This window comes from Rhinopithecus bieti, unplaced genomic scaffold (genome assembly GCF_001698545.2).
Source record: "Rhinopithecus bieti isolate Rb0 unplaced genomic scaffold, ASM169854v2 scaffold_42745, whole genome shotgun sequence".
NCBI lineage: Eukaryota > Metazoa > Chordata > Mammalia > Primates > Cercopithecidae > Rhinopithecus > Rhinopithecus bieti.
In genome coordinates, this window is record NW_016819184.1 from 5,010,237 (window position 1) to 5,034,377 (window position 24,141).

Genomic DNA, 24,141 nt, shown 5'->3' on the forward strand with positions numbered 1-24,141 from the left:
AAAAAAAAAAAAAAAAAAGAGAGAAAAGAACAAAACCAACTTCACTTCTGTTACTTCTCAAAATGAGACTAGATTTTTGTTGGGCCTTCCCCTTTAACTGGCTATGGAAAAAACGGTGGGGCCACCCACAAATACCTGTGTGTAACCTTGCTCGGGGCTAGTGCAGGCAAGCCCTTACAGAGCCAGGGACCTACCAGGACATGAAATATCTGTCTCGTGAGTCGTAGAAGGTCTAAAAGTATAGTACTATGTACCCTCTGGACATGCTCAAGTTAATTGGAAATTAGGGCAAGTAAGCAGAGCTTGGCAATAGAATTTGAATATGCTCCCAGAGGTTCTCCACTGTGGAGTTTAGGGGATTGGGCATCCATTCATTTAAATAAATATTTATGAGCACAATCAGAGTCACCAGGAGCACTTTTTTTCCCCCAAAAATACACATATCTTTATAAGTTTGCTTTGCATAGTCCTTCAGAAGCTATTTATTTTATTTTATTTTTTTGAGACAGAGTCTTGCTCTGTCGCCCAGGCTGGAGTGCAGTGGCCGGATCTCAGCTCACTGCAAGCTCCGCCTCCCGGGTTTACGCCATTCTCCTGCCTCAGCCTCCCGAGTAGCTGGGACTACAGGTGCCCGCCACCTCGCCCGGCTAGTTTTTGTTTTTGTATTTTTTGGTAGAGACGGGGTTTCACCGTGTTAGCCAGGATGGTCTCGATCTCCTGACCTCGTGATCCGCCCGTCTCGGCCTCCCAAAGTGCTGGGATTACAGGCTGGAGCCACCGCGCCCGGCCAATTTTTGGCTTTTTAGTAGAGATGGGGTTTCGCCATGTTGGGCAGGCTGGTCTCGAACTCCTGACCTCAGGTAATCTGCCTGCGTCAGCTTCCCAAAGTTCTGGGATTACAGGTTTGAGTCACTGTGCCCGGCCTTTTGTTTAATCACTATGCACATGGATTTCCATTTCCCTTTTTTTTTTTTTTAATACAGAGTCTCACTCTGTCGCCAGGCTAGAGTGCAGTGGCGCGATCTCCGCTCACTGCAATCTCCATCTCCCGGGTTCAAGTGATTCCCCTGCCTCAGCCTCCCGAGTAGCTGGGACTACAGTCACCCGCCACCATGCCTGGCTAATTTTTTGTATTTTAGTAGAGACAGGGTTCCACCGTGTTGGCCAGGATGGTCTCTATCTCCTGATCTCGTGATCTGCCCGCCTCGGCCTCCCAAAGTGCTGGGATTACAGGTGTGAGTCACCGCGTCTGCCCTCCCATGTGCCTTTTACCTTACCCTATTACTAGTGGCTGCCTGAAGATCTCAGAACACCATGTATAGGAGATGCGCTTTCGATCCTAGGAAGGATTTCTAACGCTGTTTTATCTTTAGGGACTTGCTACTGCGCTTCTGTCTGCCAAGCCAACAGAAACGTGGCTTAGCAAACAATGCTTTTTGGTTGGAAGGCAGTCTCGCTAGGGGTCTTTGGGGGCCTTTCCTAGGACATTGGACCAACAGTATTTCATAGCTACTACAGAAAATACCCCAGACTTTGGCCCATAAGATCTCTCGTATTATACTGCAGATCTACCAATGGCAGTCAGACCTAGAGGCAGATGCAATCTCCGGTTCGCGGGTTGGGAGCAGTCTTGTGGAACAAAGTCACCGCCTAGTTTTAACATGGTACAGGGAGAGAACACACAGAGGTTCAGATTGAGGCGAGAGGCCAAGCGCGGTGGCTCACACCTGTAATCCCTGCACTTTGGGATGGCCAAGATGGCCGAGGCGGGCGGATCACTTGAGGTCGGGACTTGGAGAGAGCAGCCTGACCAGTATGGAGAAACCCCATCTCTACTAAAAATACAAAATTAGCCAGGTGTGGTGGCGCACGCCTGTAATCCCAGCTACTCGGGAAGTTGAGGCAGGAGAATCGCTTGAACTCGGGAGGCGGAGGTTGCGGTGAGCTGAGATGGCGCCATTGCATTGCACTCCAGCCCGGGGGACAAGAGCGAAACTTCGTCTCAAACAAACAAACAAACAAAAAACCCGAAAAAACCCCAAAACACTTAGACAAGGCCAGGTGCCTGGGTCGAGGCCAGGCATCCTCTCACTTAGCAGTCTTTCTTTCACACCACACTGATCGCCGTGTTTGGCATATTGTGGGGAGTTGCAGGGCATTCCCTTCCCTGGACATAAATTTCCACCGTTTACCGGTGACATCAAATCACAAGAGGCCAGAACGCAATTTTGAAGTCAGAATCTCAGCCAGAAACGAAGTTGGCCTCTTGTCGAGGAGCCAAATAACTGGATGGACGCTCTCATCCGCTTCGCAGACGGGCGCACACGGTGCAGAGGTGAGCTGATTTCTGCGTTTGGGTAGAGCGGCGTCGGCTTTAGGTGTCCACGGTACGGAAGCTAGCCTTTTACCAAAATGCAATACCTCTAATGGTCCCTCACAAACAGCAGTCCCCAAATACAGCCGCGCTTGGACCTCGACGAAGGGGGTACCACTAACCCTTTGGGGAGAGCCCACGGTCCGCGCCGGCGCCTGGAGGCCGGGTACAGCCCGGAGGGCTTCGCGTCCCCAGCCCAGCCCCAGCGCGGGGGGATGGAGCAGTCGAGAGGGCGGCCTCCCGCCGCCTAGAGGCGCCGGCCCGCTTGTCCGCTCTGCCTGTGCCCCGTCTCTATGGCGGAGCCAACGGCCGTCCAGGACGTGGAGCGAGATGAGCTTGGATGCTGACGGCGGCAGTGGCGCTGAGGTGGCTGCGCTGTCGGACAAGGGCAGTCCCGGGGAGGACGGTTTCGTCCCGTCGGCCCTGGGGACCCGCGAGCAGTGAGTGTGACGCTGGGCAGGGGAGGATGAGCCGTGCCGCCCTGCCTGGGCCCCGAGAAGGGGACGGCGGGGTAGAGACCCGAGGCTCGGGGACAGGGAGACCCTCGGGAGCATGACGGGAGCAGGGCCACCTGGCGGGGGTCTCAGGGGGATTTGAAAGAGTGGAATCTCTAGGGGTCGCCCTGCGCGGTTAACCCACGTTTCAAGCGATTGGAGCCCAAGGGGCTTGTGGATGCGGGACAGGCTTTGAAGCTCCTGGGAGGCCTTCTGAGAGTCTCGAACCTGAGGCCCAGGCTTGGGGGAAAGGGGGAGAGGGCGAGGCTGGCGAATAGGGCTGGTCGGCGAGAGTGAGAGACCGAAGGAGAAGTGCTGGGCCTGGGAGCTGAAAAGGCTAAGGGTAGGAGGGGAGAGATGTGGGATCTAGAAGTGGGGTGGGAATAGCTGATGGCCCGAGGCGGGAGCGAGGAAGATAGTGGGGGATCATGGGGTGAGAGAAAGCCATCTGACGTAAAACAGACGCTCAGGAATTATTAAATGAATTAATGTGGGTGGATCAATGACTGCAGGGAACGCTGGGGAGAGGTAAATCGGCGGGATGAGAGGGAGCAGGGATTCTAGAGAATCATTGTAGGAAAAGACAAGGCAAATGAAAAGGATCCGGAGGACCGGGCGCGGTGGCTCACGCCTGTAATCCCAGCACTTTGAGAGGCCGAGGCGGGCGGATCACGAGGTCAGGAGATCGAGACTAGCCATGACCAACATGGTGAAACTCCGTCTCTACTAAAAATACAAAAATAAGCCGGGTGTGGTGGCGCACGCCTGTAGTCCCAGCTACTCGGGAGGCTGAGGCAGGAGAATCGCTTGAACCCGGGAGGCGGAGCTTGCAGTGAGCGGAGATCGCGCCACTGCGCTCCAGCCTGGCGACAGAGCGAAACACCGTCCCAAAAACGAAAGAAAAGCGTTCAGAGAAAATTTAAACGGAGGGCTAGAAGACTGGAATAGGCAGAGACAAATAGCACGGGGAAGAGACTGTGTGCCTGCACGCTTGAGACCAGATGTGCTTGTTTCATCAAGTTTTGAACTTGGGTCAGGGACTTAGGGATACGTGGACAAATGTCTGTGTTTTTTTAGGCTAAAACTTATTGTTGTGCATCAGATACTGTCCTAAATGCTTTACATGTACAGTATAAATGTATTCTGCTTGCCCACGTATTTCATTCTTTTAACTCAAGGATGTTAAAAGATTGAACTATGTGTACTTATTAATAACACTAGTGATGTTTTAAACCTCTGTCATAAATAGCTCTGCAATGTATTAGAAACATACATTTAATTCATAATACAGTTTAATTCAAAAGTCTCGCTTTGCATTTCATTGTTTACATAGTTGGGATGCTGTCTATGAGAGAGAACTGCAAACTTTCCGAGAATTTGGAGATACAGGTGAAATCTGGTGAGTTAGGAAAAGAATCAAGTTATAATCTAGAAGATTGTATGTATATGTGTGTGTGTTTAAAAAAATATGTATATATTCAAGTGCTTATACCTAAAGAAAGCCTAAAAATCCTGGGAACCCTGGATTAAGTCTGACTTTAGTGGGTAGATTTAAAGTATGTCTCTTCTTTTATTATTTTTTATTTTTTACTTTTTTTTTATTTATTTTTTTTTTTAGAGAGGTAGGGTATCATACTGTCATCCAGGCTGGAGTACAGTGGCATGATCATCATAGCTCACTACAACCTGTACCTCCTGGGCCCAAGTGATCTTCCTGCCACAGCCTCCTGGGTAGCTGTGACTATAACTACGTGCCACCATGCCCAGCAAATTTTCTTTTTTGTAGAGAGAGGGTCTCACTGTGTTACCCAGGCTGGTCTCAGACTCCTGGCCTCAAGCAGTCCTCCCACTGTGGACTTCCAAAGTGTTGGGAGAATGGGTGTGAGCCCTCTTTTAAAATCTCACATTTACATTTGATGACAACATTTCACTCTGTAGTTGTCCTTTTTCAATAAACAATAAAATTTTGAGCCCCCAACACCTACAAGTGTTAATGCTGATACAGAGAAATGTTAGTAACATACTGACCTTGTCTATTCTGTTGTATTCCTGGAGGTGGTTTCTTCTAAATTACAGTAGAGACAAAGCTTAAGCAGTCACGGATGTTTTCACTTTCAAATAAGAGTTTGAGCATATGGTATAAATAGCTTAAATGGAATATAGTGGTGACTTTTGCTCTGTACCCCTCAGTTATTTGACTGATTCTCTCTAACAGGTTTGGAGAAGAGAGTATGAATCGACTAATAAGGTGGATGCAGAAACACAAGATTCCATTGGATGCTTCAGTGCTTGATATTGGAACTGGAAATGGTGTTTTCCTGGTTGAACTTGTTGGTACTTTTAGTATTTGTTTGTTAGAGACAAATTTTAAAATGAAAATTTTTAAAAGCCCTGCAATTGTGGATATTAACCATCTAAATATAAAATAGTAAAGCAGTCATACTTTGAGAAGTCACATAGTACAAAAGGGAGGCTACATGGATTGTGAGAGAACCTAGGTAGTCTGAGTCCTAGTCTTGACGCTTCTGGCTATAGCTTATTCTTGAGCAAGCCACTTAATTTTTCTAGGCTTCAGTTCTTCCCTAAGAGTTGTAACTAGGTGATTGCTATTGGTTTCTTGTAGCTCAAAACTCTGGAAATATATGTGTGNAATATATATATAAATATGACCTTCTGCCATTCCAGTACGACATACATATCTTAGGTGAGCATGTGGTTTGAAAAGCGCATTTTGTCCGTGAAACTGTGTTTTGGTAAACATTCCACTGCTAGCTAAACCATCACTGTTGTATGCCTATAGTGTGCTCTTGCTATGCTGTGTGCTATGGAGGAATTAGAAGACTTAGGTTTCATCCTAGATAGTTTTACAGTCTTAATTAGTACAGAAATAAACATAAGAGTGAAATTTGTTGAGTAACCACCACGTGCCAAGCCTTCATGTTTGGCATTGGCAACATGAAAATTTAGACTTTGTGCTTGAATTGTTTACATTACAATAGAGTATGTACTGACATAGACAGTTGTGCTATCACTTGATGCATGCAGTAATACACTGAATATAGAAAAGAGGGTGATTAATTTTGGAGTGGAAGGATAGGGAAGCATCTTGGAGGAGTTAATATCCAAGTTGGGTGGAAATTTCAAGGACAGTATGGTGACCTAGTGGAGTGTAAAGAGGGAGAAAATTTCAACTAATGGAAATATTATCTAAAGGCATGAAGGCTGAAGCAGTATTTTATGTTCTGGGCCTGTAAATAATGTGACAAATTGAAATACAAAGTATCCGTGGGGATGGACAGACATGAGGATTAAGTTAAAGATGGGAACCATATTATGCTTTGCCATGCTTAAGAGCTTCGATTTTGCATTTAGGCTATGGGGAATTGTTAAAGTGTTTTTAGTAGTGGAATATGATTAGAAATACTTGAAATAACCCTTTTTGAAACATTGAGATATAGTATGTATACATTAAAGTGCACAAATCAGAAGTGTACAGCTAAGTGAATTATCAGAAAGTGAATACATTCACGTTAACAATCACCTGGTCAAGATGTAAAATATTACAGAACTCTAGAAATTCCCCTTGAACTCCCTACCAATTATTACTCCGTCCTTCCTTTTTTTTTTTTTTAGGTAGGGTCTCACTTTGTCACCCAGGTAGGAGTGCACTGGTGTGATCATGGCGCATTGTAGCCTCAACCCCTCAGGCTCAAGTGATCCTGTCTTCTCATTTTTTGATTTTTTTTGTAGAGACAAGGTCTCACTCTGTTGCCCAGACTGGCCCTCCTTCCTTTTTAAAAGTAACCACTATCTACCAATCATGAACCAAAGATGAGTTTTAACATCAGATTAATTTGCCTGTTTTCACTTATACCTTTGAAGGTATAAATGAAACTCTTTAGGATGTGCTATTTCTGGTGTCTTTCAGGTTTTTTTTTTTTTGGAGACGGAGTTTTGGCTGTTATCGCCCAGGCTGGAGTGCAGTGGCACGATCCTGGCTCACGGCAACCTTCACCACCTGGGTTCAAGCAGTTCTCGTGCCTCAGCCTCCTGAGTAGCTTGAATTACAGGCACACGCCATTATATCTGGCTATGTAGTTCATTTTTATTGCTGTATAAGATTCCTTTGTGTCTGGGCACGGTGGCTCATGTCTGTTATCCGAGCACTTTGGGAGGCTGAGACAGGTGGATCACGAGGTCAGGAGATTGAAACCATCCTGGCTAACATGGTGAAACCCCATCTCTACTAAAAATACAAAAAATTAACTGGGAGTGGTGGCGGGCACCTGTTTTCTCAGCTACTCGGGAGGCTGAGGCAGGTGAATGGTGTGAACCTGGGAGGCAGAGTTTGCAGTGAGCGGAGATCAGCCTGGGCAACAGAGTGAGACTCCATCTCAAAAAAAAAAAAAAAGATTCCTTTGTACAATGATATCAGTTTCATTTATTATTTGTTTACTTACATAGGTTCTTTTGAGTTTTAAAAGTTTACTGGTAGAGGCTAATGATTTATCCTTCAAGATTAATAGCCTATAGATTTTTTTCTTTCTTTTTTTTTTGAAATGGAGTTTCACTCTGTAGCCCAGGCTGGAGTGCAGTGGTGCCATCTTGACTCACTGCCACCTCTGCCTCCTGGGTTCAAGCAATTCTCCTGCCTCTCAGCCTCCCAAGTAGCTGGGACTACAGGCGCATACCACCATGTCCAGCTAATTTTTTTGTATTTTTAGTAGAGACAGGGTTTCACCCTGTTGGCCAGGCTGGTCTTGAACTCCTGACCTCAAGTGATCTGCCTGCCCTGGCCTCCCAGAGTGCTAGGATTACAGGTGTGAGCCACCGTGCCCGGCCAGTTTGTAGATTCTTTTAGGCTTTCTTCACTTATATACACAATGAATAGTGGCAATTTTATTTTTTTCTTCCCAATCCTTTATAAATTTTCCCCTTATTACATTGTCTAGGACCTGCAGTAGAATGTTGAAAAGAAGTGGTGATAGAAGACGTCCTTGTCTTTTTTTTTTTTTTGAGACGGAGTCTCGTTCTGTCACCTGGGCTGGAGTGCAGTGGCCGGATCTCAGCTCACTGCAAGCTCTGCCTCCCGGGTTTACGCCATTCTCCTGCCTCAGCCTCCCGAGTAGCTGGGACTACAGGCGCCCGCCACCTTGCCCGGCTAGTTTTTTGTATATATTTTTTAGTAGAAACGGGGTTTCACCATGTTACCAGGATGGTCTCGATCTCCTGAGCTCGTGATCCGCCCGTCTCGGCCTCCCAAAGTGCTGGGACTACAGGCTTGAGCCACCGCGCCCGGCCACCAACCTTGTCTTTTCCCTTTCAGAAAATGCTTTCAGTATTTCAGTCTTAGGTGTGATGTTAGCTGTTTGTTTTGTAGATAACTCCATATCAGATTAAAGAAGCTATTCCTGCTTTGCTAAGAGAGGGGTGTGTGTGTGTGTGTGTGTATGTATATATGTATGTATGTATGTGTGTTTCTTGTTTTTTTTTTTTTTGAGACTGAGTCTCACTCTGTCACCCAGGCTGGAGTGCAGTGGTACAGTCTTGGCTCACTGCAAGTTCCACCTCCCAGGTTCAAGTGATTCTCGTGCCTCAGCCTCCCCAGTAGCTGGGATTACAGGTGTGCACCACCACACCCAGCTAATTTTTTGTATTTTTAGTTGAAATGGGATTTCGTCATGTTACCTAGGCTGGTCTCGAACTGCTGAGCTCAGGTGATCTGCCTGCCTTGGCCTCCCAAAGTGCTAGGATTACAGGTGTGAGCCACCACACCTGGCTGGTTTCTTTTTTCTTTTTTAATTTGGAGATGGAACCTCACTCTGTCTCCTGGGCTGGAGTGCTGTGGTGTGATTACAACTCCCTGCAGCCTTGAACACTTGGGCTCAAGCAATTCTCCTGCCTTGGCTTCCCAAGTAGGTGGGATTATAGGCACCCAACACCACACTTGGCTGTGTGTGTGTTTCTTATGAATCTTGTTGTTTGTCAAATGTTTTTCCTGTTATCAAGATAATCAAGTAATTTTTCTCTTACAGTCTATTAATGTTGATAAATTATGTTGGCCCATTTTCAAATGTTAAGTGTATTTCTGGAATAAACCAAACTTATATATGCCACTAGATTCAGTTTAATATTTTGTTTAGGATTTTTGCAGCTCTCTCCTGATGGAGATTGTCCTGTAATTTTCTTCTGATGCTATTGTCAAGTTCTGTTGTCAAGTTATGCTGGTATCATTAGTTGAAATTCTATTTTTTGAAATTTTAAGAATGGTGTTACTCGTTGGGCGCAGTGGCTCATGCCTGTAATCTCAGAACTTTGGGAGGCCGAGGTGGGCGGATCATGAGGTCAGGAGATCAAGACCATCCTGGCTAACACAGTGAAACCCTGTCTCTACTAAAAATACATAAAATTAGCCGGGTGTGGTGGCAGGCGCCTGTAGTCCCAACTACTCGGGAGACTGAGGCAGGAGAATGGCTTGAAGCCGGGAGGCCGAGCTTGCAGTGAGCCGAGATTGTACCACTGCACTCCAGCCTGGGTGATAGAGGGAGGCTCTGTCTCAAAAAAAAAAAAAAAAAAAAAGTGTTACTTCTTCCTTAAATGTTTGTTAGAATTCACTGGTGAAACCACCTAGATGAAGGGTCGTTTTTGGGAAGTCTTTCTTTTTTGAGGTGAATTTTTCTTTTCCTTTTCTTTTTCTTTTTTGAGACAGAATCTTGCTCTGTCACCCAGGCTGGAGTGCAGTGGTGCCATCTTGGCTGACTACAGCCTCTGCCTCCTGGGTTCAAGCGATTTTCCTGCCTCAGCCTCCTGAGTAGCTGGGATTACAGGCATATACCATGCCTGGCTAATTTTTATATTTTTAGTAGAGATGGGGTTCTGCCATGTTGGCCAGCTGTTCTCAAACTCCTGACCTCAGGTGATCCATCTGCCTGCCTTGGCCTCCTGGAGTGCTAGTATTACAGGTGTGAGCAACTCTGCCTGGCCTGAACTTCTTAATTGAAGTGTAGTTTATGTAGAAAGGTGAGCATAAGTGGTACAAAATGAACCCCTTGGGTTATTCACCAACGCTACTAAAAAAAATAAGACATTTCTAGTACCATAGAAGCCTCCTTGTGGCCTCTCCCACTCCTTCCCTTCTAAAGGTGACCACTGCTGTCACTTCTATCATCAGATAGTAGGCTGTTTTTGATATTAACTGTAGTAGCTTCTTACGGTTTTAATTTGCATTTCTCTAATGAGTAATGATGTTGGGCACCTTTTCATGTGCTTATTTGCCACCTGTATATCTTTTTTTAAGATGGAGTCTCGCTCTGTTGCCCAGGTTAGAGTACAGTGGGATGATCTTGGCTCACTGCAACCTTCACCTCCCGGGTTCAAGTGATTCTTGTGCTTTAGCCTCCTAAGTAGCTGGGATTACGTGCGCCAGCACGTTCGGCTAATTTTTTTGTATTTTTAGTAAACACAGGTTTTACCATGTTGGCTAGGCTGGTCTCGAACTCCTGACCTCAGGTGATCTACCCACCTTGGCCTCCCAAAGTGCTGGGATTACAAGTGTAAGCCACCATGCCCGGCCTGTTTATCTTGTTTAGTAAAATGTCTGTTCAGATCTTTTGCCCATTTTTAAATTGGGTTGTTTACTTACTAAGTTTTGACAATTTTTAATGTGTTCTGGATATAAGTTCTTCACCAGGTACAGGATTTGCAGATGTTTTCTTCTGTTCTTTGGCTTATCTTTTCATTTGCTTAACAGTATCTTCTAAAGAGCAGAAGTTCTTAATTTTGATGAAGTCCAATTAATTTTTTCCTTTTTTGGATCCTGCTTTTGTTGTCATATTAAAGGACTCTGCCTAACCCAGAGTCACTTATAACTCCTGTGTTTTTGTTTAAAGTTTTAACATTTTACCTTTTACATTCTTTTTTTTTTTTTTGAGATGGAGTCTTGCTGTGTCACCCAGGCTCGAGTGCAGCGGCATGATCTTGGCTCACTGCAACCTCCGCCTCCTTGGTTCAAGCGATTCTTCTGCCTCAGCCTCCGGAGTAGCTGGGACTACAGGAGCACACCACCATGCCCGTCTAATTTTTGTATTTTTAGTGGAGATGGAGTTTCCCCACGTTGGCCAGGATGGTCTAAAACTCCTGATCTCGTTATCTGCCCACCTTGGCCTCCCAAAGTGCTGGGAGTACAGGGGTGAGCCACCGCGCCCAGCCTACCTTTTACATTTAGACCTTTTTTTTTTTTAAGTTGGAATCTTGCTCTGTCTTCCAGGCTGGAGAGCAGTGGCCTGAAGTGAGCAGAGGCTTACTTCAACCTCTGCCTTTGGGGTTCAAGGAATTCTCCTGCCTCAGCCTCCTGAGTAGCTGAGATTATAGGTGTGTGCCACCATGCCTTGCTAATTTTTGTATTTTTAGTAGAGACAGCGTTTCACCATGTTGTCCCTGCCCGGCCTATTTTTATGTTTTTAATTTCATTGAGTTCTGTTCTTTTTTTTTTCTTCTTGAATTTACTTTGTTCCTTTTTTTACCTTGTTAAGGTGGAAGCTTAGGTTATTGATTTGAGACTTTTCTAATGAAATTATTTAATGCTATGAATGCTATGAATTTATCAGTAAGCACTGCTGCATCCCACAAATTTTATATATTGTATTTTAAAAAAAATGTTCTACACCTCACCTGGATTGTTTTTTAAGTTGTTTATTTGTTGTATTTTATTCATTCCAAAATGTTTTCTGATTTTTCTAATTTTGTTTTCTTTTATCCATTAGTTATTTAGAAATTTGTTTAATTTCCATGTTTTGGGGATTTTTCTGTTATGTTTTTTGTACAGATTTATAGTCTAATTCGGTTATAGTCAGATAACATGCCTTGTATGATTTGTATGATTTCAGTCCTTTCAAATTTGTTAAGGTTTGTTTTATGACCCAAGATACAGTGTGTCTTGGTGAATGTTTCATGTGAGCTTGAAAAATGTATGTATCGCCAGGTATGGTGGCTCACACCTGTAATCCCAGCTTTTTGGGAGACCGAGGTGGGCAGATCCTGAGGTCGGGAGTTCAAGACCAGCCTGACCAACGTGGAGAAACCACGTCTCTGCTAAAAATACAAAATTAGTTGGGCATGGTGGTGCATGCCTGTAATCCCAGCTACTCGGGAGGCTGAAGCAGGAGAATCACTTGAACCTGGGAGGTGGAGGTTGCGGTGAGCCGAGATCGCGCCATTGCACTCCAACCTGGGTAACTAGAGTGAAACTCTGTCTCAAAAAAAAAAAAAAAGTAAAAAAATTTAGCCAGGTTTGGTTGGTGGCAAGTGCATCCGTAGTCCTGGCTACTTAGGAGACTGGAGTGGGAGGATCATCTGAGCCTGGGAAGGTCAAGGCTGCAGTGAGCCATGATTATGCCACTGCACTCCAGCCTAGGTGACAGAGACCTTGTCTCCAAAAACAAAAAAGGAAAATTCATGTGTAAGTTTTTGTGTGTACATATGTTTTCACTTCTCTTGGGTGAAATTTCACTTAAGAGGGAAATTGTTGGGTCATACGCCAGTTAAGCATACTCTAAGTTTAACCTTTTAAGGAACTGCTAGACCATTTTCCACAGTGGCTGCACAATTTTAAATTTCCATCAGCAATACATGAGAGTTTAAATTCCTCCATATTCTTGGCTGGGCACAATGGCTTATGCCTGCAATCCCAGCACTTTGGGAGACCAAGGCCAGTGAATCACTTGAGGTCAGCAGTTCGAGAACAGCCTGGCCATCATGGTGAAACCCTGTCTCTACCAAAAAATAGAAAAATTAGCCAGATGTGGTGGTGTGTGCCTGAGTAGTCACAGCTAATCAGGAGGCTGAGGTGGGAGAATTGCTTGAACCTGGGAGGTGGAGGTTGCAGCGAGCCAAGATGGCACCACTGCACTCCAGCCTGGGAGACAGAGTGAGACTCTGTCTCAAAAAAAAAAAAAAATTGTTTTCTCTATGTTCTCACCAATACTTTTATTATCTATCTTTTAAATTATAGCCATCCTAGTGGACTTGATGTTCAACCCCTTTTTGTTTAGTTTTTACATGTTGTATCGTTTTCCATCCTTTTACTTTTAACTTAACTTATTATATTTGAAGTGAGTTTCTTGTAGCCAGCATATAGTTGGTACTTATTTTTATCCTAACAATCTCTAACCTTTAACTGGTGTATTTAGAACATTTATGTATAATGTGATTATTGATGTGTTTGGATTTAGGTCTGCATTTTATTGTTTTCTCTTTTTTACCTGTTTTTCTTTTTTTTTGAGACAGAGTTTCACTCTTGTTGCCCAGGCTGGAGTGCAATGGGGGGATCTCGGCTCACTGCAACCTCCACCTCCCGGGTTCAAGCGATTCTCCTGCCTCAGCCTCCTGAGTAGCTGGGATTACAGGTACCCACAACCACGCACAGCTAATTTTTGTATTTTTAATAGAGATGGGGTTTTGCCCTGTTGTCCAGGCTGGTCTTGAACTCTTGACCTCAGGTGATGCGCGCCCCCCCCCCCCCCCCCCCCCCCCCCAGCCTCCCTTTGTGCTGGGATTACAGGCTTGAGCCACTGCGCCCGGCCTAACCTCTGTTTTTTATTCTTCTCTTTTTCCTTTCCTGCTGGTGTTGGTTTATTTGAACATTTGTTAGTATTTCATTTTAATTTATGTGTATCTTTTTGAATGTATCTCTTTGCATATGCCTGTTTTAGTGGTTGCTTTAAGCAGTTGACTGTGTCTCTTGATACGGCTTTTCTAGTATTTCCTGTGTGGATTACAATATATATAGTTGTCAAAATCTCCTTGGAATCAGTATTTTACCACTATAAGTGGAATGTGAAAACCTTATTATGTTGGGTTCTTGATCTTTCCCCTTTATGTTGTAATTGCCTTTAATATTACCTTTATGTTGAAAATTCCATTAGATAATATTATGATGTTTTTCAAGCATTGTAAGGAATGCACTAGGCTAAGAATATTTAATTATATTCACCTAGATACTTATTTCACCTTTGTATTCTGGATCTTCTGAGCTTTATTTTTCTTTCTGTCTGAGAAACTCTTCTTGGAAATTATTTTAGAGAGAGTTTTCTCGCAATAAATTTTTTTAGTTTTCCTTTACCTGAGAATAGCTTTATTTCACCTTCATTCCTAAGGAGTTTTTTTTTTTTTTTTTTTTCTGGATATATAATTTTTTTTTTTTTTTTTTTTGAGACACAGTCTTACTCTGTCACCCAGGCTGGAGTGCAGTGGCACAATCTCAGCTCACTGCAACCTTCACCTCCTGGGTTCAAGCGATTTTTCTGCCTCTGCCTCCTGAGTAGCTGGGATTATAGGTGTCTACCACCATGCCCAGCAAATTTTTGTATTTTTAGTAGAGATGGGGTTTTACCATGTCGGCCAGGTTGGTCTTGAATTCCTGATCTCGGATAATCTGCCTGCCTCGGCCTTCCAAAGTGCTGGAATAACAAGCGTGAGCCACCACAGCCAGCCTGAATATAGAATTCTGAGCTAGCTGTTTATTTCAGTACTTTAAAAATGTTACGGGCCGGGTGCAGTGGCTCATGCCTGTAATCCCAGCACTTAGGGAGGCTGAGGCGGGCAGATCATGAGGTCGGGAGATCGAGACCGTCCTGGCCAACATGGCGGAACCCCATCTCAACTAAAATACAAAAAAATTAGCCGGGCGTGGTGGCACGTGCCTGTAGTCCCAGCTACTCAGGAGGCTGAGGAGGCAGGGGAATAGCTTGAACCTGGGAGGCGGGGGTTGCAGTGAGCCAAGATCGCGCCACTGCATTCCAGCTTGGTGACAGAGCAAGATTCTGTCTCAAAAAATAAGTTATGTCACTTGTTTCTGACTTCCATGTTTTCTCATGAGGAATCTGCAGTCATTTGAATTTTTGTTTTCCTATGAATGCATCCTTTTTCTGGATACTTTTAAGATTTTTTTTCTTTGTCTTTTGTTTTTTGCAGTTTGCTTATGATATGTGCTGCCGCTTGGATTTCTTTGGCTTATCCCATTTGTTGTTCACTGAACTTTTTGCATCTGTAAGCTTATGCCTTTTGCCAGATTTGCGATATTTCTAGCTTTTGTTTTTTCTGTTTTTTTTTTCCTGTATTGCTGTCTTTCTCCTTTCCTTTTGGGAGTCTGTACACATGAAATGTCAATTTTTCTATTGCTCCATAGGTCCCTGAATCTCTGTTCAATTTTTTAAAAGTCATTTTTGTCTTTGTCGGCCAAATGTTATATTTTAATTGATCTGTCTTCAGGTTCACTGACTTTTTTCTCTGTCACCTTCATTTTGCTATTAAGTCCACACATTGCAATTGGTTGGTATGTCTTAATTCTTTTCTGCATTATTTCTTTATTTATTATTATGATTTATTTTTTGTAGAAGGTAGTTCGTTTGTCCAAATGGTTTTTCACAATGAATTTTCTAATTGCATCTCTGTAGTATTTAACGTGTTCTGCCCTTTGTCTTGTCTCTAGGTTGGACATTAGATCTAAATTAAGGGTCAGCAAACCACAGTCTGTGGGTCAAATCTGGACTTCCCTTGTTTTTATAAATATTTGTTGGAATACAGCCACGTTTATTCATTTGCATATTGTCTATGGCAGCTTAAGTGATGCATTGGTAGAGTTGACTGGTTATAACAGAGACTGTATGGCTGGCAAAGCCTAAAATATTTATTCTGTTTCTTTATAGAAAATGGTTGTTGGTTGGGAGTGGTGGCTCACACCTGTAATCCCAGCACTTTGGGAGGCCAAGGTGGAAGGTTTGCTTGAGCTCAAGAATTTGAGACCAGCCTGGGCAACATGGTGAAACCCTGTGTCTACTAAAGACACAGAAAAATAGCCAGGTGTGGAGGTGTGTGCTGGTAGTTCCAGTTACTCAGGAGGCTGAGATGGGAGAATCGCTTGAGCCTGGGGAGCAGTGAGCTGTGATCACGCCATTACATTCCAGTTTGGGTGACAGAAGGAAATCCTGTTGCCATAAAAAAAAAAGAAAAAGATTGCTGACCCTGGACTGAGAGATTTTTTATTAGATTTATTTTTTTGGCAAGTAAACTTATTAGGTGTTGGTGTATATTTGCATATGTGGCATAGAACATTTTGTTATCTTTTTGTTATATTAACAGCCATTGAAGACCGTTTCTTATACGTACTACTTTTCATTGATCAGCTACATTTTGATGGCTACTTTTCCTACATTTTTGATGAATGTTTTTTGCTGTATCGTTTTAGGTTACTATTTTTCTTTTACTGTCTTCTGGCTTCCATTCTTTATCACTTATTGTTAGCTGTAAGCCTTATTGTTGTCCTTTTAAAGGTAATCTGTCTCCTTGTATCCTGCATCCCTACTCCCTGGATGTTTTTGAGATTTTTTTGTTTTTCTTGTTTTTCTTTTTAGGACGGAGTCTCGTGCCATTGCCCGGGCTGGAGCGCCATGCACCATCTCTGCTCACTGCAGCCTCTGCCTCCGAGGTTCAAGTGATTCTCCTTGAGTAGCTGGGATTACAGGCATGTGCCACCATACCTGGTTAATTTTTGTCTTTTTAGTAGAGACAGGGTTTCACCATGTTGGCCAGGCTGGTCTTGAACTCCTGACCTTAGGTGATCCGCTAGCCTTGGCTTCCCAAAGTGCTGGGATTACAGGCATGAGCCACCACGCCTGGCTGATTTTTCTGGTTTTTTCATCAGATACACTATAATGTTCCTAGGTGGAGTTTTCTTTGCTTTCATCTGCCTTGAATTTATAGTGTTTCTTGAATCTGAGGCTTGAGTCCTTTGTCACTATTGGAATATTCTTAGCCATATGCCATTTTTTCTTCTGCCCTGTTCTGATTTCCTTTTCTCTCAGATTCTGCATATGGATTGTATATATATATATATATGTTTGTGTGTGTATGTGTTTGTGTATGGACTGTGTATTAAAATTGTAGGAGCTCACTATAACCTCCACCTCCCGGGTTCCTGCCTAAGCCTCCCAAGTAGCTGGGATTACAGGCACCCGCCACCACGCCCAGCTGATTTTGTGTTTTTAGTAGAGATGGGGTTTTACTATGTTGGCCAGTCTGGTCTTGAACCCCTGTGGATATAGAGGGTTGTGTGTGTGTATATGTATGTATAGTCATATACTACATAACAATGTTTCAGTTGACAGTGTACCACACATACAATGGTGGTCCCATAAGGTTATAATATTGTGTTTTTACCTTTTCTATGTATAGATATCTTTAGGACTGGGCACAGTGGCTCACACCTGTAATCCCAGCACTTTGGGAGTCCAAGGCTGGTGAATAACTTGAGCCCAGAAGTTCAAGACCATCTTGGGCAACGTAGTGAAACCCTGTCTCTACAAAAAAAAAACAAAACAAAACACAAAATTAACCAGGCCTGGTGGTGGCATGAGCCTATCCAACTACTTGAGAGGCTGAGGTGGGAGGTTTGATTGAGCCAGGGGGCAAGGCTGCAGTAAGCCATGATTATCCTGCTGCACTCCAGCCTGAGTTACAAGACTGAGACCCTGTCTTAAAAAAAAAAAAAAAAAAAATCTTTAGATACACAAATACCATTATGCTGCAGTTGCCTCCAGTATTCGATACAGGAAAATGCTATACAGGTGTGCAGCCTAGGAGTAATAAGCCATACCATGTAGCCTAAGTGTGCAGTAGGCTCCACCATTTATGTTTGTGTAAGTACACTCCATGATGACACCTGACTGTGTGTGTGTACATGTTACATCTTACATTCTGTGCTATATTCTGTCTTTTTTTTTTTGAGTCAGAGTTTCACTGTTGTTGCCCAGGCTAGAGTGCAATGGCGCGATCTTGACTCACTATAACCTCCGCCTCCTGGGTTCAAGTGATTCTCCTGCCTCATCCTCCTGAGTGGCTGGAATTACAGGTGCCCACCACCATGCCTGGCTAATTTTTGTATTTTTAGTAAAGACGGGGTTTCACCATGTTGGCCAGGCTGGTCTCGAACTCCTGACCTCAGGTGATCCACCTGCCTTGGCCTCCCAAAGTGCTAGGATTACAAGCGTGAGCCACCACGCCTGGCCCATATTGTGTCTTTGATATTCTTTCCTGTTTTTAATTTTCCATTCTTTTGTCATTCTGTGTATAACAGGGATATTTTCTCTGACTGTTCTTTGCTAATTTTTTTTTTATTTTTTGCTGTGTCTCATCTGCTATCAAGCCTACCCTTGAATTTCTTAATTATTGTGTTTTTTAATTATGTTATTAAGTGTTTGTTTGTTTGTTTGTTTGTTTGTTTGTTTTTGAGACAAAAGTCTTGCTCTGTTGCCTAGGCTGGAGTGCAGTGGCGTGATCTTGGCTCACTGCAAACTCCGCCTCCTAGGTTCAAGTGATTCTCCTGCCTCAGCCTCCTGAGTAGCTGGGATTACAGGTACCTGCTACCACGCCTGGCTAATTCTTGTGTTTTTAGTAGAGATGGGGTTTCACCATGTTGGCCAGGCTGGTCTTGAACTCCTGACCTCAGGTGCTACGCCTGCCTTGGCCTCTCAAAGTGCTAGGATTACAGTGGTGAGCCACTGCCTCTTGCCTTGTTTGTTTCTCTGTTGTAGTTCTCAGTTCTCTGCTAGAATTCTCCCACTTGTCATTGTCATTTCTGTCAGTTGTTTTAACATCTTTTTCTGATAATTCATTTATGTGGGTCTCCTGTCGGGTCTGTTTCTAAAGTCAATTTCTCCCCTTGGGTTTGGTTGTTTCCTTGAATGTCTGCTCATTTTTGGGTGCCAGAAATTGAATGTGAAAGACATTGGAGATAGTTTGAGGCCCTGAGTGATATCTCTAGAAACCTAAAACATCTATTTGTGATTTCTGTAAGTTGCACTAGAAGAATAAACAGGCATGGGAGAAGAAGGAACTGGTAGGCCGAGGTGGGCGGATCACAAGGTCAGGGGGTCAAGACCATCCTGGCTAACACGGTGAAACCCCATCTCTGCTGAAAATACAAAAGCAAAATTAGCTGGGCGTGGTGGCGGGTGCCTGTAGTTTCAGCTAAGTGGGAGGCTGAGGAGGGAGAATGGTGTGAACCCGGGAGGCAGAGCTTTCAGTGAGCCGAGATCGTGCTGCTGCACTCCAGCCTGGGTGACAGAGCGAGACTCTGTCTCAAAAAAAAAAAAAAAAAAGATGGAACCAGTAAGAATCGGTTAAGAGACTCATCCTGGGTTCTAGGTCTCCCAGAGAAGGAGTTAAGGGAAATGGAGAGAAAATAAGATCTCAAGGAATAAGGAGGGATACAGCTAAAAGGGTAGAAGGTTGGCATCAAAAAAGAGAATATTAGACCTTTAGATTAAAAACAAAAATAGGCCGGGCACGGTGGCTCAAGCCTGTAATCCCAGCACTTTGGGAGGCCGAGACGGGCGGATCACAAGGTCAGGAGATCGAGACCCTCCTGGCTAACCCGGTGAAACCCCGTCTCTACTAAAAAATACAAAAGCTAGCCAGGCGAGGTGGTGGGTGCCTGTAGTCCCAGCTACTCGGGAGGCTGAGGCAGGAGAATGGCGTAAACCCGGAAGGCGGAGCTTGCAGTGAGCTGAGATCTGGCCACTGCACTCCAGCCTGGGCGATAGAGTGAGACTCTGTCTCAAAAAAATAATAATAATAATAAAGGGAGCAGTCTATCTGTAGAAAATAATTGGTATACTTGTTTCTTGAGTTTAGATTAGGAATCAGTTACTTAGGGTTAAAAAGACTTGGCAGGTCTTCATGGATTTGATGTGGCAGTGGGTTAAGTTTTTTTTTTTTTTTTTTTTTGAGATGGAGTTTCGCTCTTATCACCCAGGCTGGAGTGCAGTGGTGCGATCTCGGCTCACCGCAACCTCCACCTCCCAGGTTCAAGCGATTCTCCTGTCTCAGCCTCCCAAGTAGCTGGCAATACAGGCGTGTGCCACCACACCTGGCTAATTTTTGTATATTTAGTAGAGATGGGGTTTCTTCATGTTGGTCAGGCTGGTCTCGAACTCCTGACCTCAGGTAATCCACCTGCCTCAGCCTCCCAAAGTACTGGGATTACAGGCATGAGTCACTGCGCCCAGCCAGTAAGTTAAGTTTTAAAGGAAGTAACCATTTAGTAAATGGTGAAGAGGAGGAAGGGAATTTAAGGCTACACTGTACTTTGTAACTTACTTTAAAATCTTTTTCTGATAATTCATTTATTTGGGTCTCCTGTCGGGTCTGTTTCTAAAGTCAATTTCTCCCCTTGGGTTTGGTTGTTTCCTTGAATGTCTGCTTGTTTTTGGGTGCCAGAAATTGAATGTGAAACACACTGGAGATAGTTTGAGGCCCTGAGTGATATCTCTAGAAACCTAAAACATCTATTTGTGATTTCTATAAATTGTACTAGAAGAATAAACAACTGACAAAGTTTTCATGTTTCCTTTGAAATTATTTTAGTCTCATTGGTCTAAAATGTTCATCATTGTTAGGGGTGTGTAAAACCAGAAGCTTCCATGCTTTTGCCACAGACACTACACAGCCTAGATGGATTAATGGCTAGTAAACACCAAAACTCTCAAGTCCAATGAGTTAAAGAAACCTCTTGGGGATACTGATACCTGCCCACCCTACCTCATAGTTTTTTTTTTTTTTTTGAGACCGAGTCTCGCTTGTTGCCCAGGCTGGAGTGCAGTGGCACGATCTCGGCTCACTGCAAGCTCGCCTCCCGGGTTCATGCCATTCTCCTGCCTCAGCCTCCCGAGTAGCTGGGACTGTAGGCTCCCGCCACCACGCCCAACCCTGTTAAGTCAGGATGGTCTCCATCTCCTTACCTCATGATCTGCCCGCCTTGGCCTCCCAAAGTGCTGGGATTACAGGTGTGAGCCACTGCACCCGGCCCCCTCACGGGTTTTTTGTAAAGATCTAGTGGGATGTATGAAATACTTTTAAAGATGAAAAAGTAATATACAAATGTAGGGTGGTTAAAATCACATGGCTGGTGAAGAATTGCATAATGTATAATTACACTGAAGGGAAAATTTAAAATTGATAGCTTATTACATTTGCATTGATTTTATTCATATAATTTAATTGGGTTAAGTAAAATTTATGACAAATTTATGTGTGAATTGGAAATTATCAGCATCAAAAGTTAATGTTACCTTTTTTTGCCTGAGGGCTTATACATATATTTTCATTATTTTTGAGAACATGAATTTCCTTTTGAAAAAGAGATAAAATATTATGAAAACAAAGGCATTGTCGTAGTATATGAACTTACAGTTTTTATTTAGAGTCTACAATAAAATTTAAGCATTATGAATTATTGGATTATATGTCATTTTCTCTACAACAAAATAAGACAACCCCAGTCCTCAAGGAATATTACAATTCATAAAACATTATATTAAAATTTTATACTAAAGTATAAAATTATTTCTTTCTGTCTAGGCAAAATTTGGTTTCTCTGATATTACTGGAATTGATTACTCTCCTTCTGCAATTCAGCTTTCTGGAAGTGTTATAGAAAAAGAAGGTTTATCTAACATTAAGTTAAAGGTAATATTATTTATATTACTATCCTATTTATAATAGAAGTTAAATGTTTCTAGAGCATATTAATTGACAAGTTTTAAATTCACGTAAAGTAGGGATCAATCAAAAATAATACAAATTGAAACATTTTTAAATAGCTATATTAAAAATTTAATCTAGTTGGTTTGGGGAAATTATTTTTTCTTCTGTATGTTTGTTCATAAACTACTGCTCCTGATGTTTGCAAATACACATATTACTTAACTATGGATTAACCAGATCAAAAGGTTTTTTTTTTGAGACTGAGTCTCGCTTTGTCGCCTCGGCTAGAGTGCAGTGGGGCGATCTCGGCTTACTGCAACCTCCGCCTCCCAGGTTCACGCCATTCTCCTGCCTCAGCCTCCTGAGTAGCTGGGATTATAAGCGTCCGCCACCACGCCTGGCTGTATTTTTAGTAGAGACAGGGTTTCACTGTGTTAGCCAGGATGGTCTCGATCTCCTGACCTCGTGATCTGCCTGCCTCGGCCTCCCAAAGTGCTGGGATTTGTAGGCGTGAGCCGCCACGCCCGGCTGATCAAAAGGTTTTAAATGCATCAAGTAGTAATGTCACCAAAAATCATTTAGTTTATTTTTGTGTCCTATAATCTGTGAGATGATGATTCCTAAATTTATATTTCTAGCCCAGGCCTCTCTTCTGAGCTCTAGAGTTATAGACAGGCATGCCCCATGTTTTTGGCTTCCCAAATGGTATGTTTTTTGACAAATCAAAGGTTTGTGGCAAGCCCATTGAGCCCATCTGTTGACACCGTTTTTCCAACAGCATGTTCTCACTTTGTGTCTCTGTGTCACATTTTGGTAATTGTTGTAATATTTCAGAGCTTTTCATTATTATTTTATCTGTTATGGTGATTCATGATCAATGATCTTTGATATTACTATTGTAATTGTTTTGGCGTGTCATGAACTGTGCCCACGTAAGATGGTGAACTTAATTGATGAATGTTGTATGTTCTGTCTGCTCTACCTACTGGCTGGTCTCCTGTCTCCCGCTGTCTCTCCTTCCCTCCCTCCCCCTCAAGCCTCCTTCTTTCTTGGAACACAGCAATATTGAAATTAGGCCAATTAAAAACCCTACAGTGGAATGGGTGCGGTGGCTAACGACTGTAATCCCAACACTTTAGGAGGCTGAGGTGGGCGGATCACTTTGAGGTCAGGAGTTTGGGACTAGCCCGGCCAACATGGTGAAACTATGTCTCCACCAAAAATACAAAAAATAGCCAGGCGTGGCGGTGGGTGCCTGTAGTCCCACCTACACTCCAGCCTGGACAGCAGAGGGAGACTCTGTTTTTAAAAAAAAAAAAACAGAGGCAGGAGGATCGCCTGAACTGGGAGGTGGAGGTTGCAGTGAGTTAAGATTGTGCCACTGCACTCCACCCTGGGTGACAGAGGTAGACTGCATCTCAAAAAACAAAAAGAAAAAAACAAATACAAAAAATAAACAACCCCCACCTCAACACAGTGGCCTGTAAGTATTTAATTGAAAGGTAGAGTCACACATCTCTCACTTTAAATCAAAAGCTAGAAATGATTAAGCTTAGTGAGGAAGACATGTTGAAAGCTGAGATAGGCCGAAAGCTAGGCCTCTTGTGACAAAATTTAGTCAAGTTGTGAATGCAAAATAAAATTTCTTTAAGGAAGTTAAAAGTGGTATTCCAGTGAACACATGAATGATGAGAAAGTCAAACAGCCTTATTGCTGATACGGAGAAAGTTTTAGTGGTCCAGATAGAACATCAAACCAGCCACAGCATTCTCTCAAGCCAAAGCCTAATCCAGAGCAAGGCCTTGACTCTTTTCAATTCTGTGAAGGCTGAGAGAGGTGAAGAAGCTGCAGAAGAAAAGTTTGAAGCTAGCAGTAGTTAGTTCATGAGATTTAAGAAAAGAAGCCATCTTGACTGGGCATGGTAGCTCACGCCTGTAATCCCAGCACTTTGGGAGGCCAAGGCGAGAGGATCACCTGAAGCCAGGAGTTTAAGACCAGCCTGGCCGACATGCTGAAACACTATCTCTACTAAAAATACAGAAAGTTAACCGGGCATGGTGGTGGGTGCCTGTAATCCCAGCTACTTGGGAGGCTGAGGTAGGAGAATCGCTTGAACCTGGGAGGCGGAGCTTGCAGTGAGCGGAGATCGCGCCACTGCGCTCCAGCCTGGGCAGCAGAGCGAGATTCCATCTCAAAAAAAAAAAAAAAAAAGGAAAGAAAAAGAAGCCCTCTCCATAACATAAAAGTGCAAGATAAAGCACTAAGTACTGATGTAGAAGGTGTAGCAAGTTAGCTAGCAAATAACCAATGAAGCTGGCTAAACAGCACACAGTTTTTTTTTTTTTTTTTTTTTTTGAGACAGAGTCTTGCTCTGTCGCCCAGACGGGAGTGCAGTGGCCAGATCTCAGCTCACTACAAGCTCCTCCTCCTGGGTTTACGCCATTCTCCTGCCTCAGCCTCCTGAGTAGCTGGGACTACAGGCACCCGCCACCTCGCCTGGCTAGTTTTTTGTATTTTTTAGTAGAGACAGGGTTTCACCATGTTAGCCAGGATGGTCTCGATCTCCTGACCTCGTGATCTGCCCGTCTCGGCCTCCCAAAGTGCTGGGATTACAGGCTTGAGCCACCGCGCCCGGCACAGATTTTCAATGGAGATGAAATAGCCTTATATTGGAAGAAGATGCCATGTAGGAGTTCCATAGCTAGAGAGGAGAAGTCAGTGCCTGGCTTTAAA

At 43.6% G+C, this 24,141-nt stretch overlaps 1 protein-coding gene across 2 annotated transcripts in view; it reads left to right on the plus strand.

Moving 5' to 3' along the window:
- The first annotated feature begins 2,596 nt into the window (after positions 1-2,596).
- Positions 2,597-24,141, plus strand: part of EEF1AKMT2 (EEF1A lysine methyltransferase 2) — a 34,959-nt gene continuing 13,414 nt past the window's right edge. The window contains exons 1-4 of one of the 2 annotated variants that reach the window (XM_017858648.1): positions 2,597-2,814; positions 4,202-4,267; positions 5,084-5,202; positions 21,283-21,390. In XM_017858648.1, coding sequence (XP_017714137.1) covers positions 5,146-5,202; positions 21,283-21,390 — 165 coding nt within the window. In that variant the 5' untranslated portion in view covers positions 2,597-2,814; positions 4,202-4,267; positions 5,084-5,145. The remainder of the gene's footprint in view (positions 2,815-4,201; positions 4,268-5,083; positions 5,203-21,282; positions 21,391-24,141) is intronic. The other variant, XM_017858646.1, reaches the window with a different exon arrangement.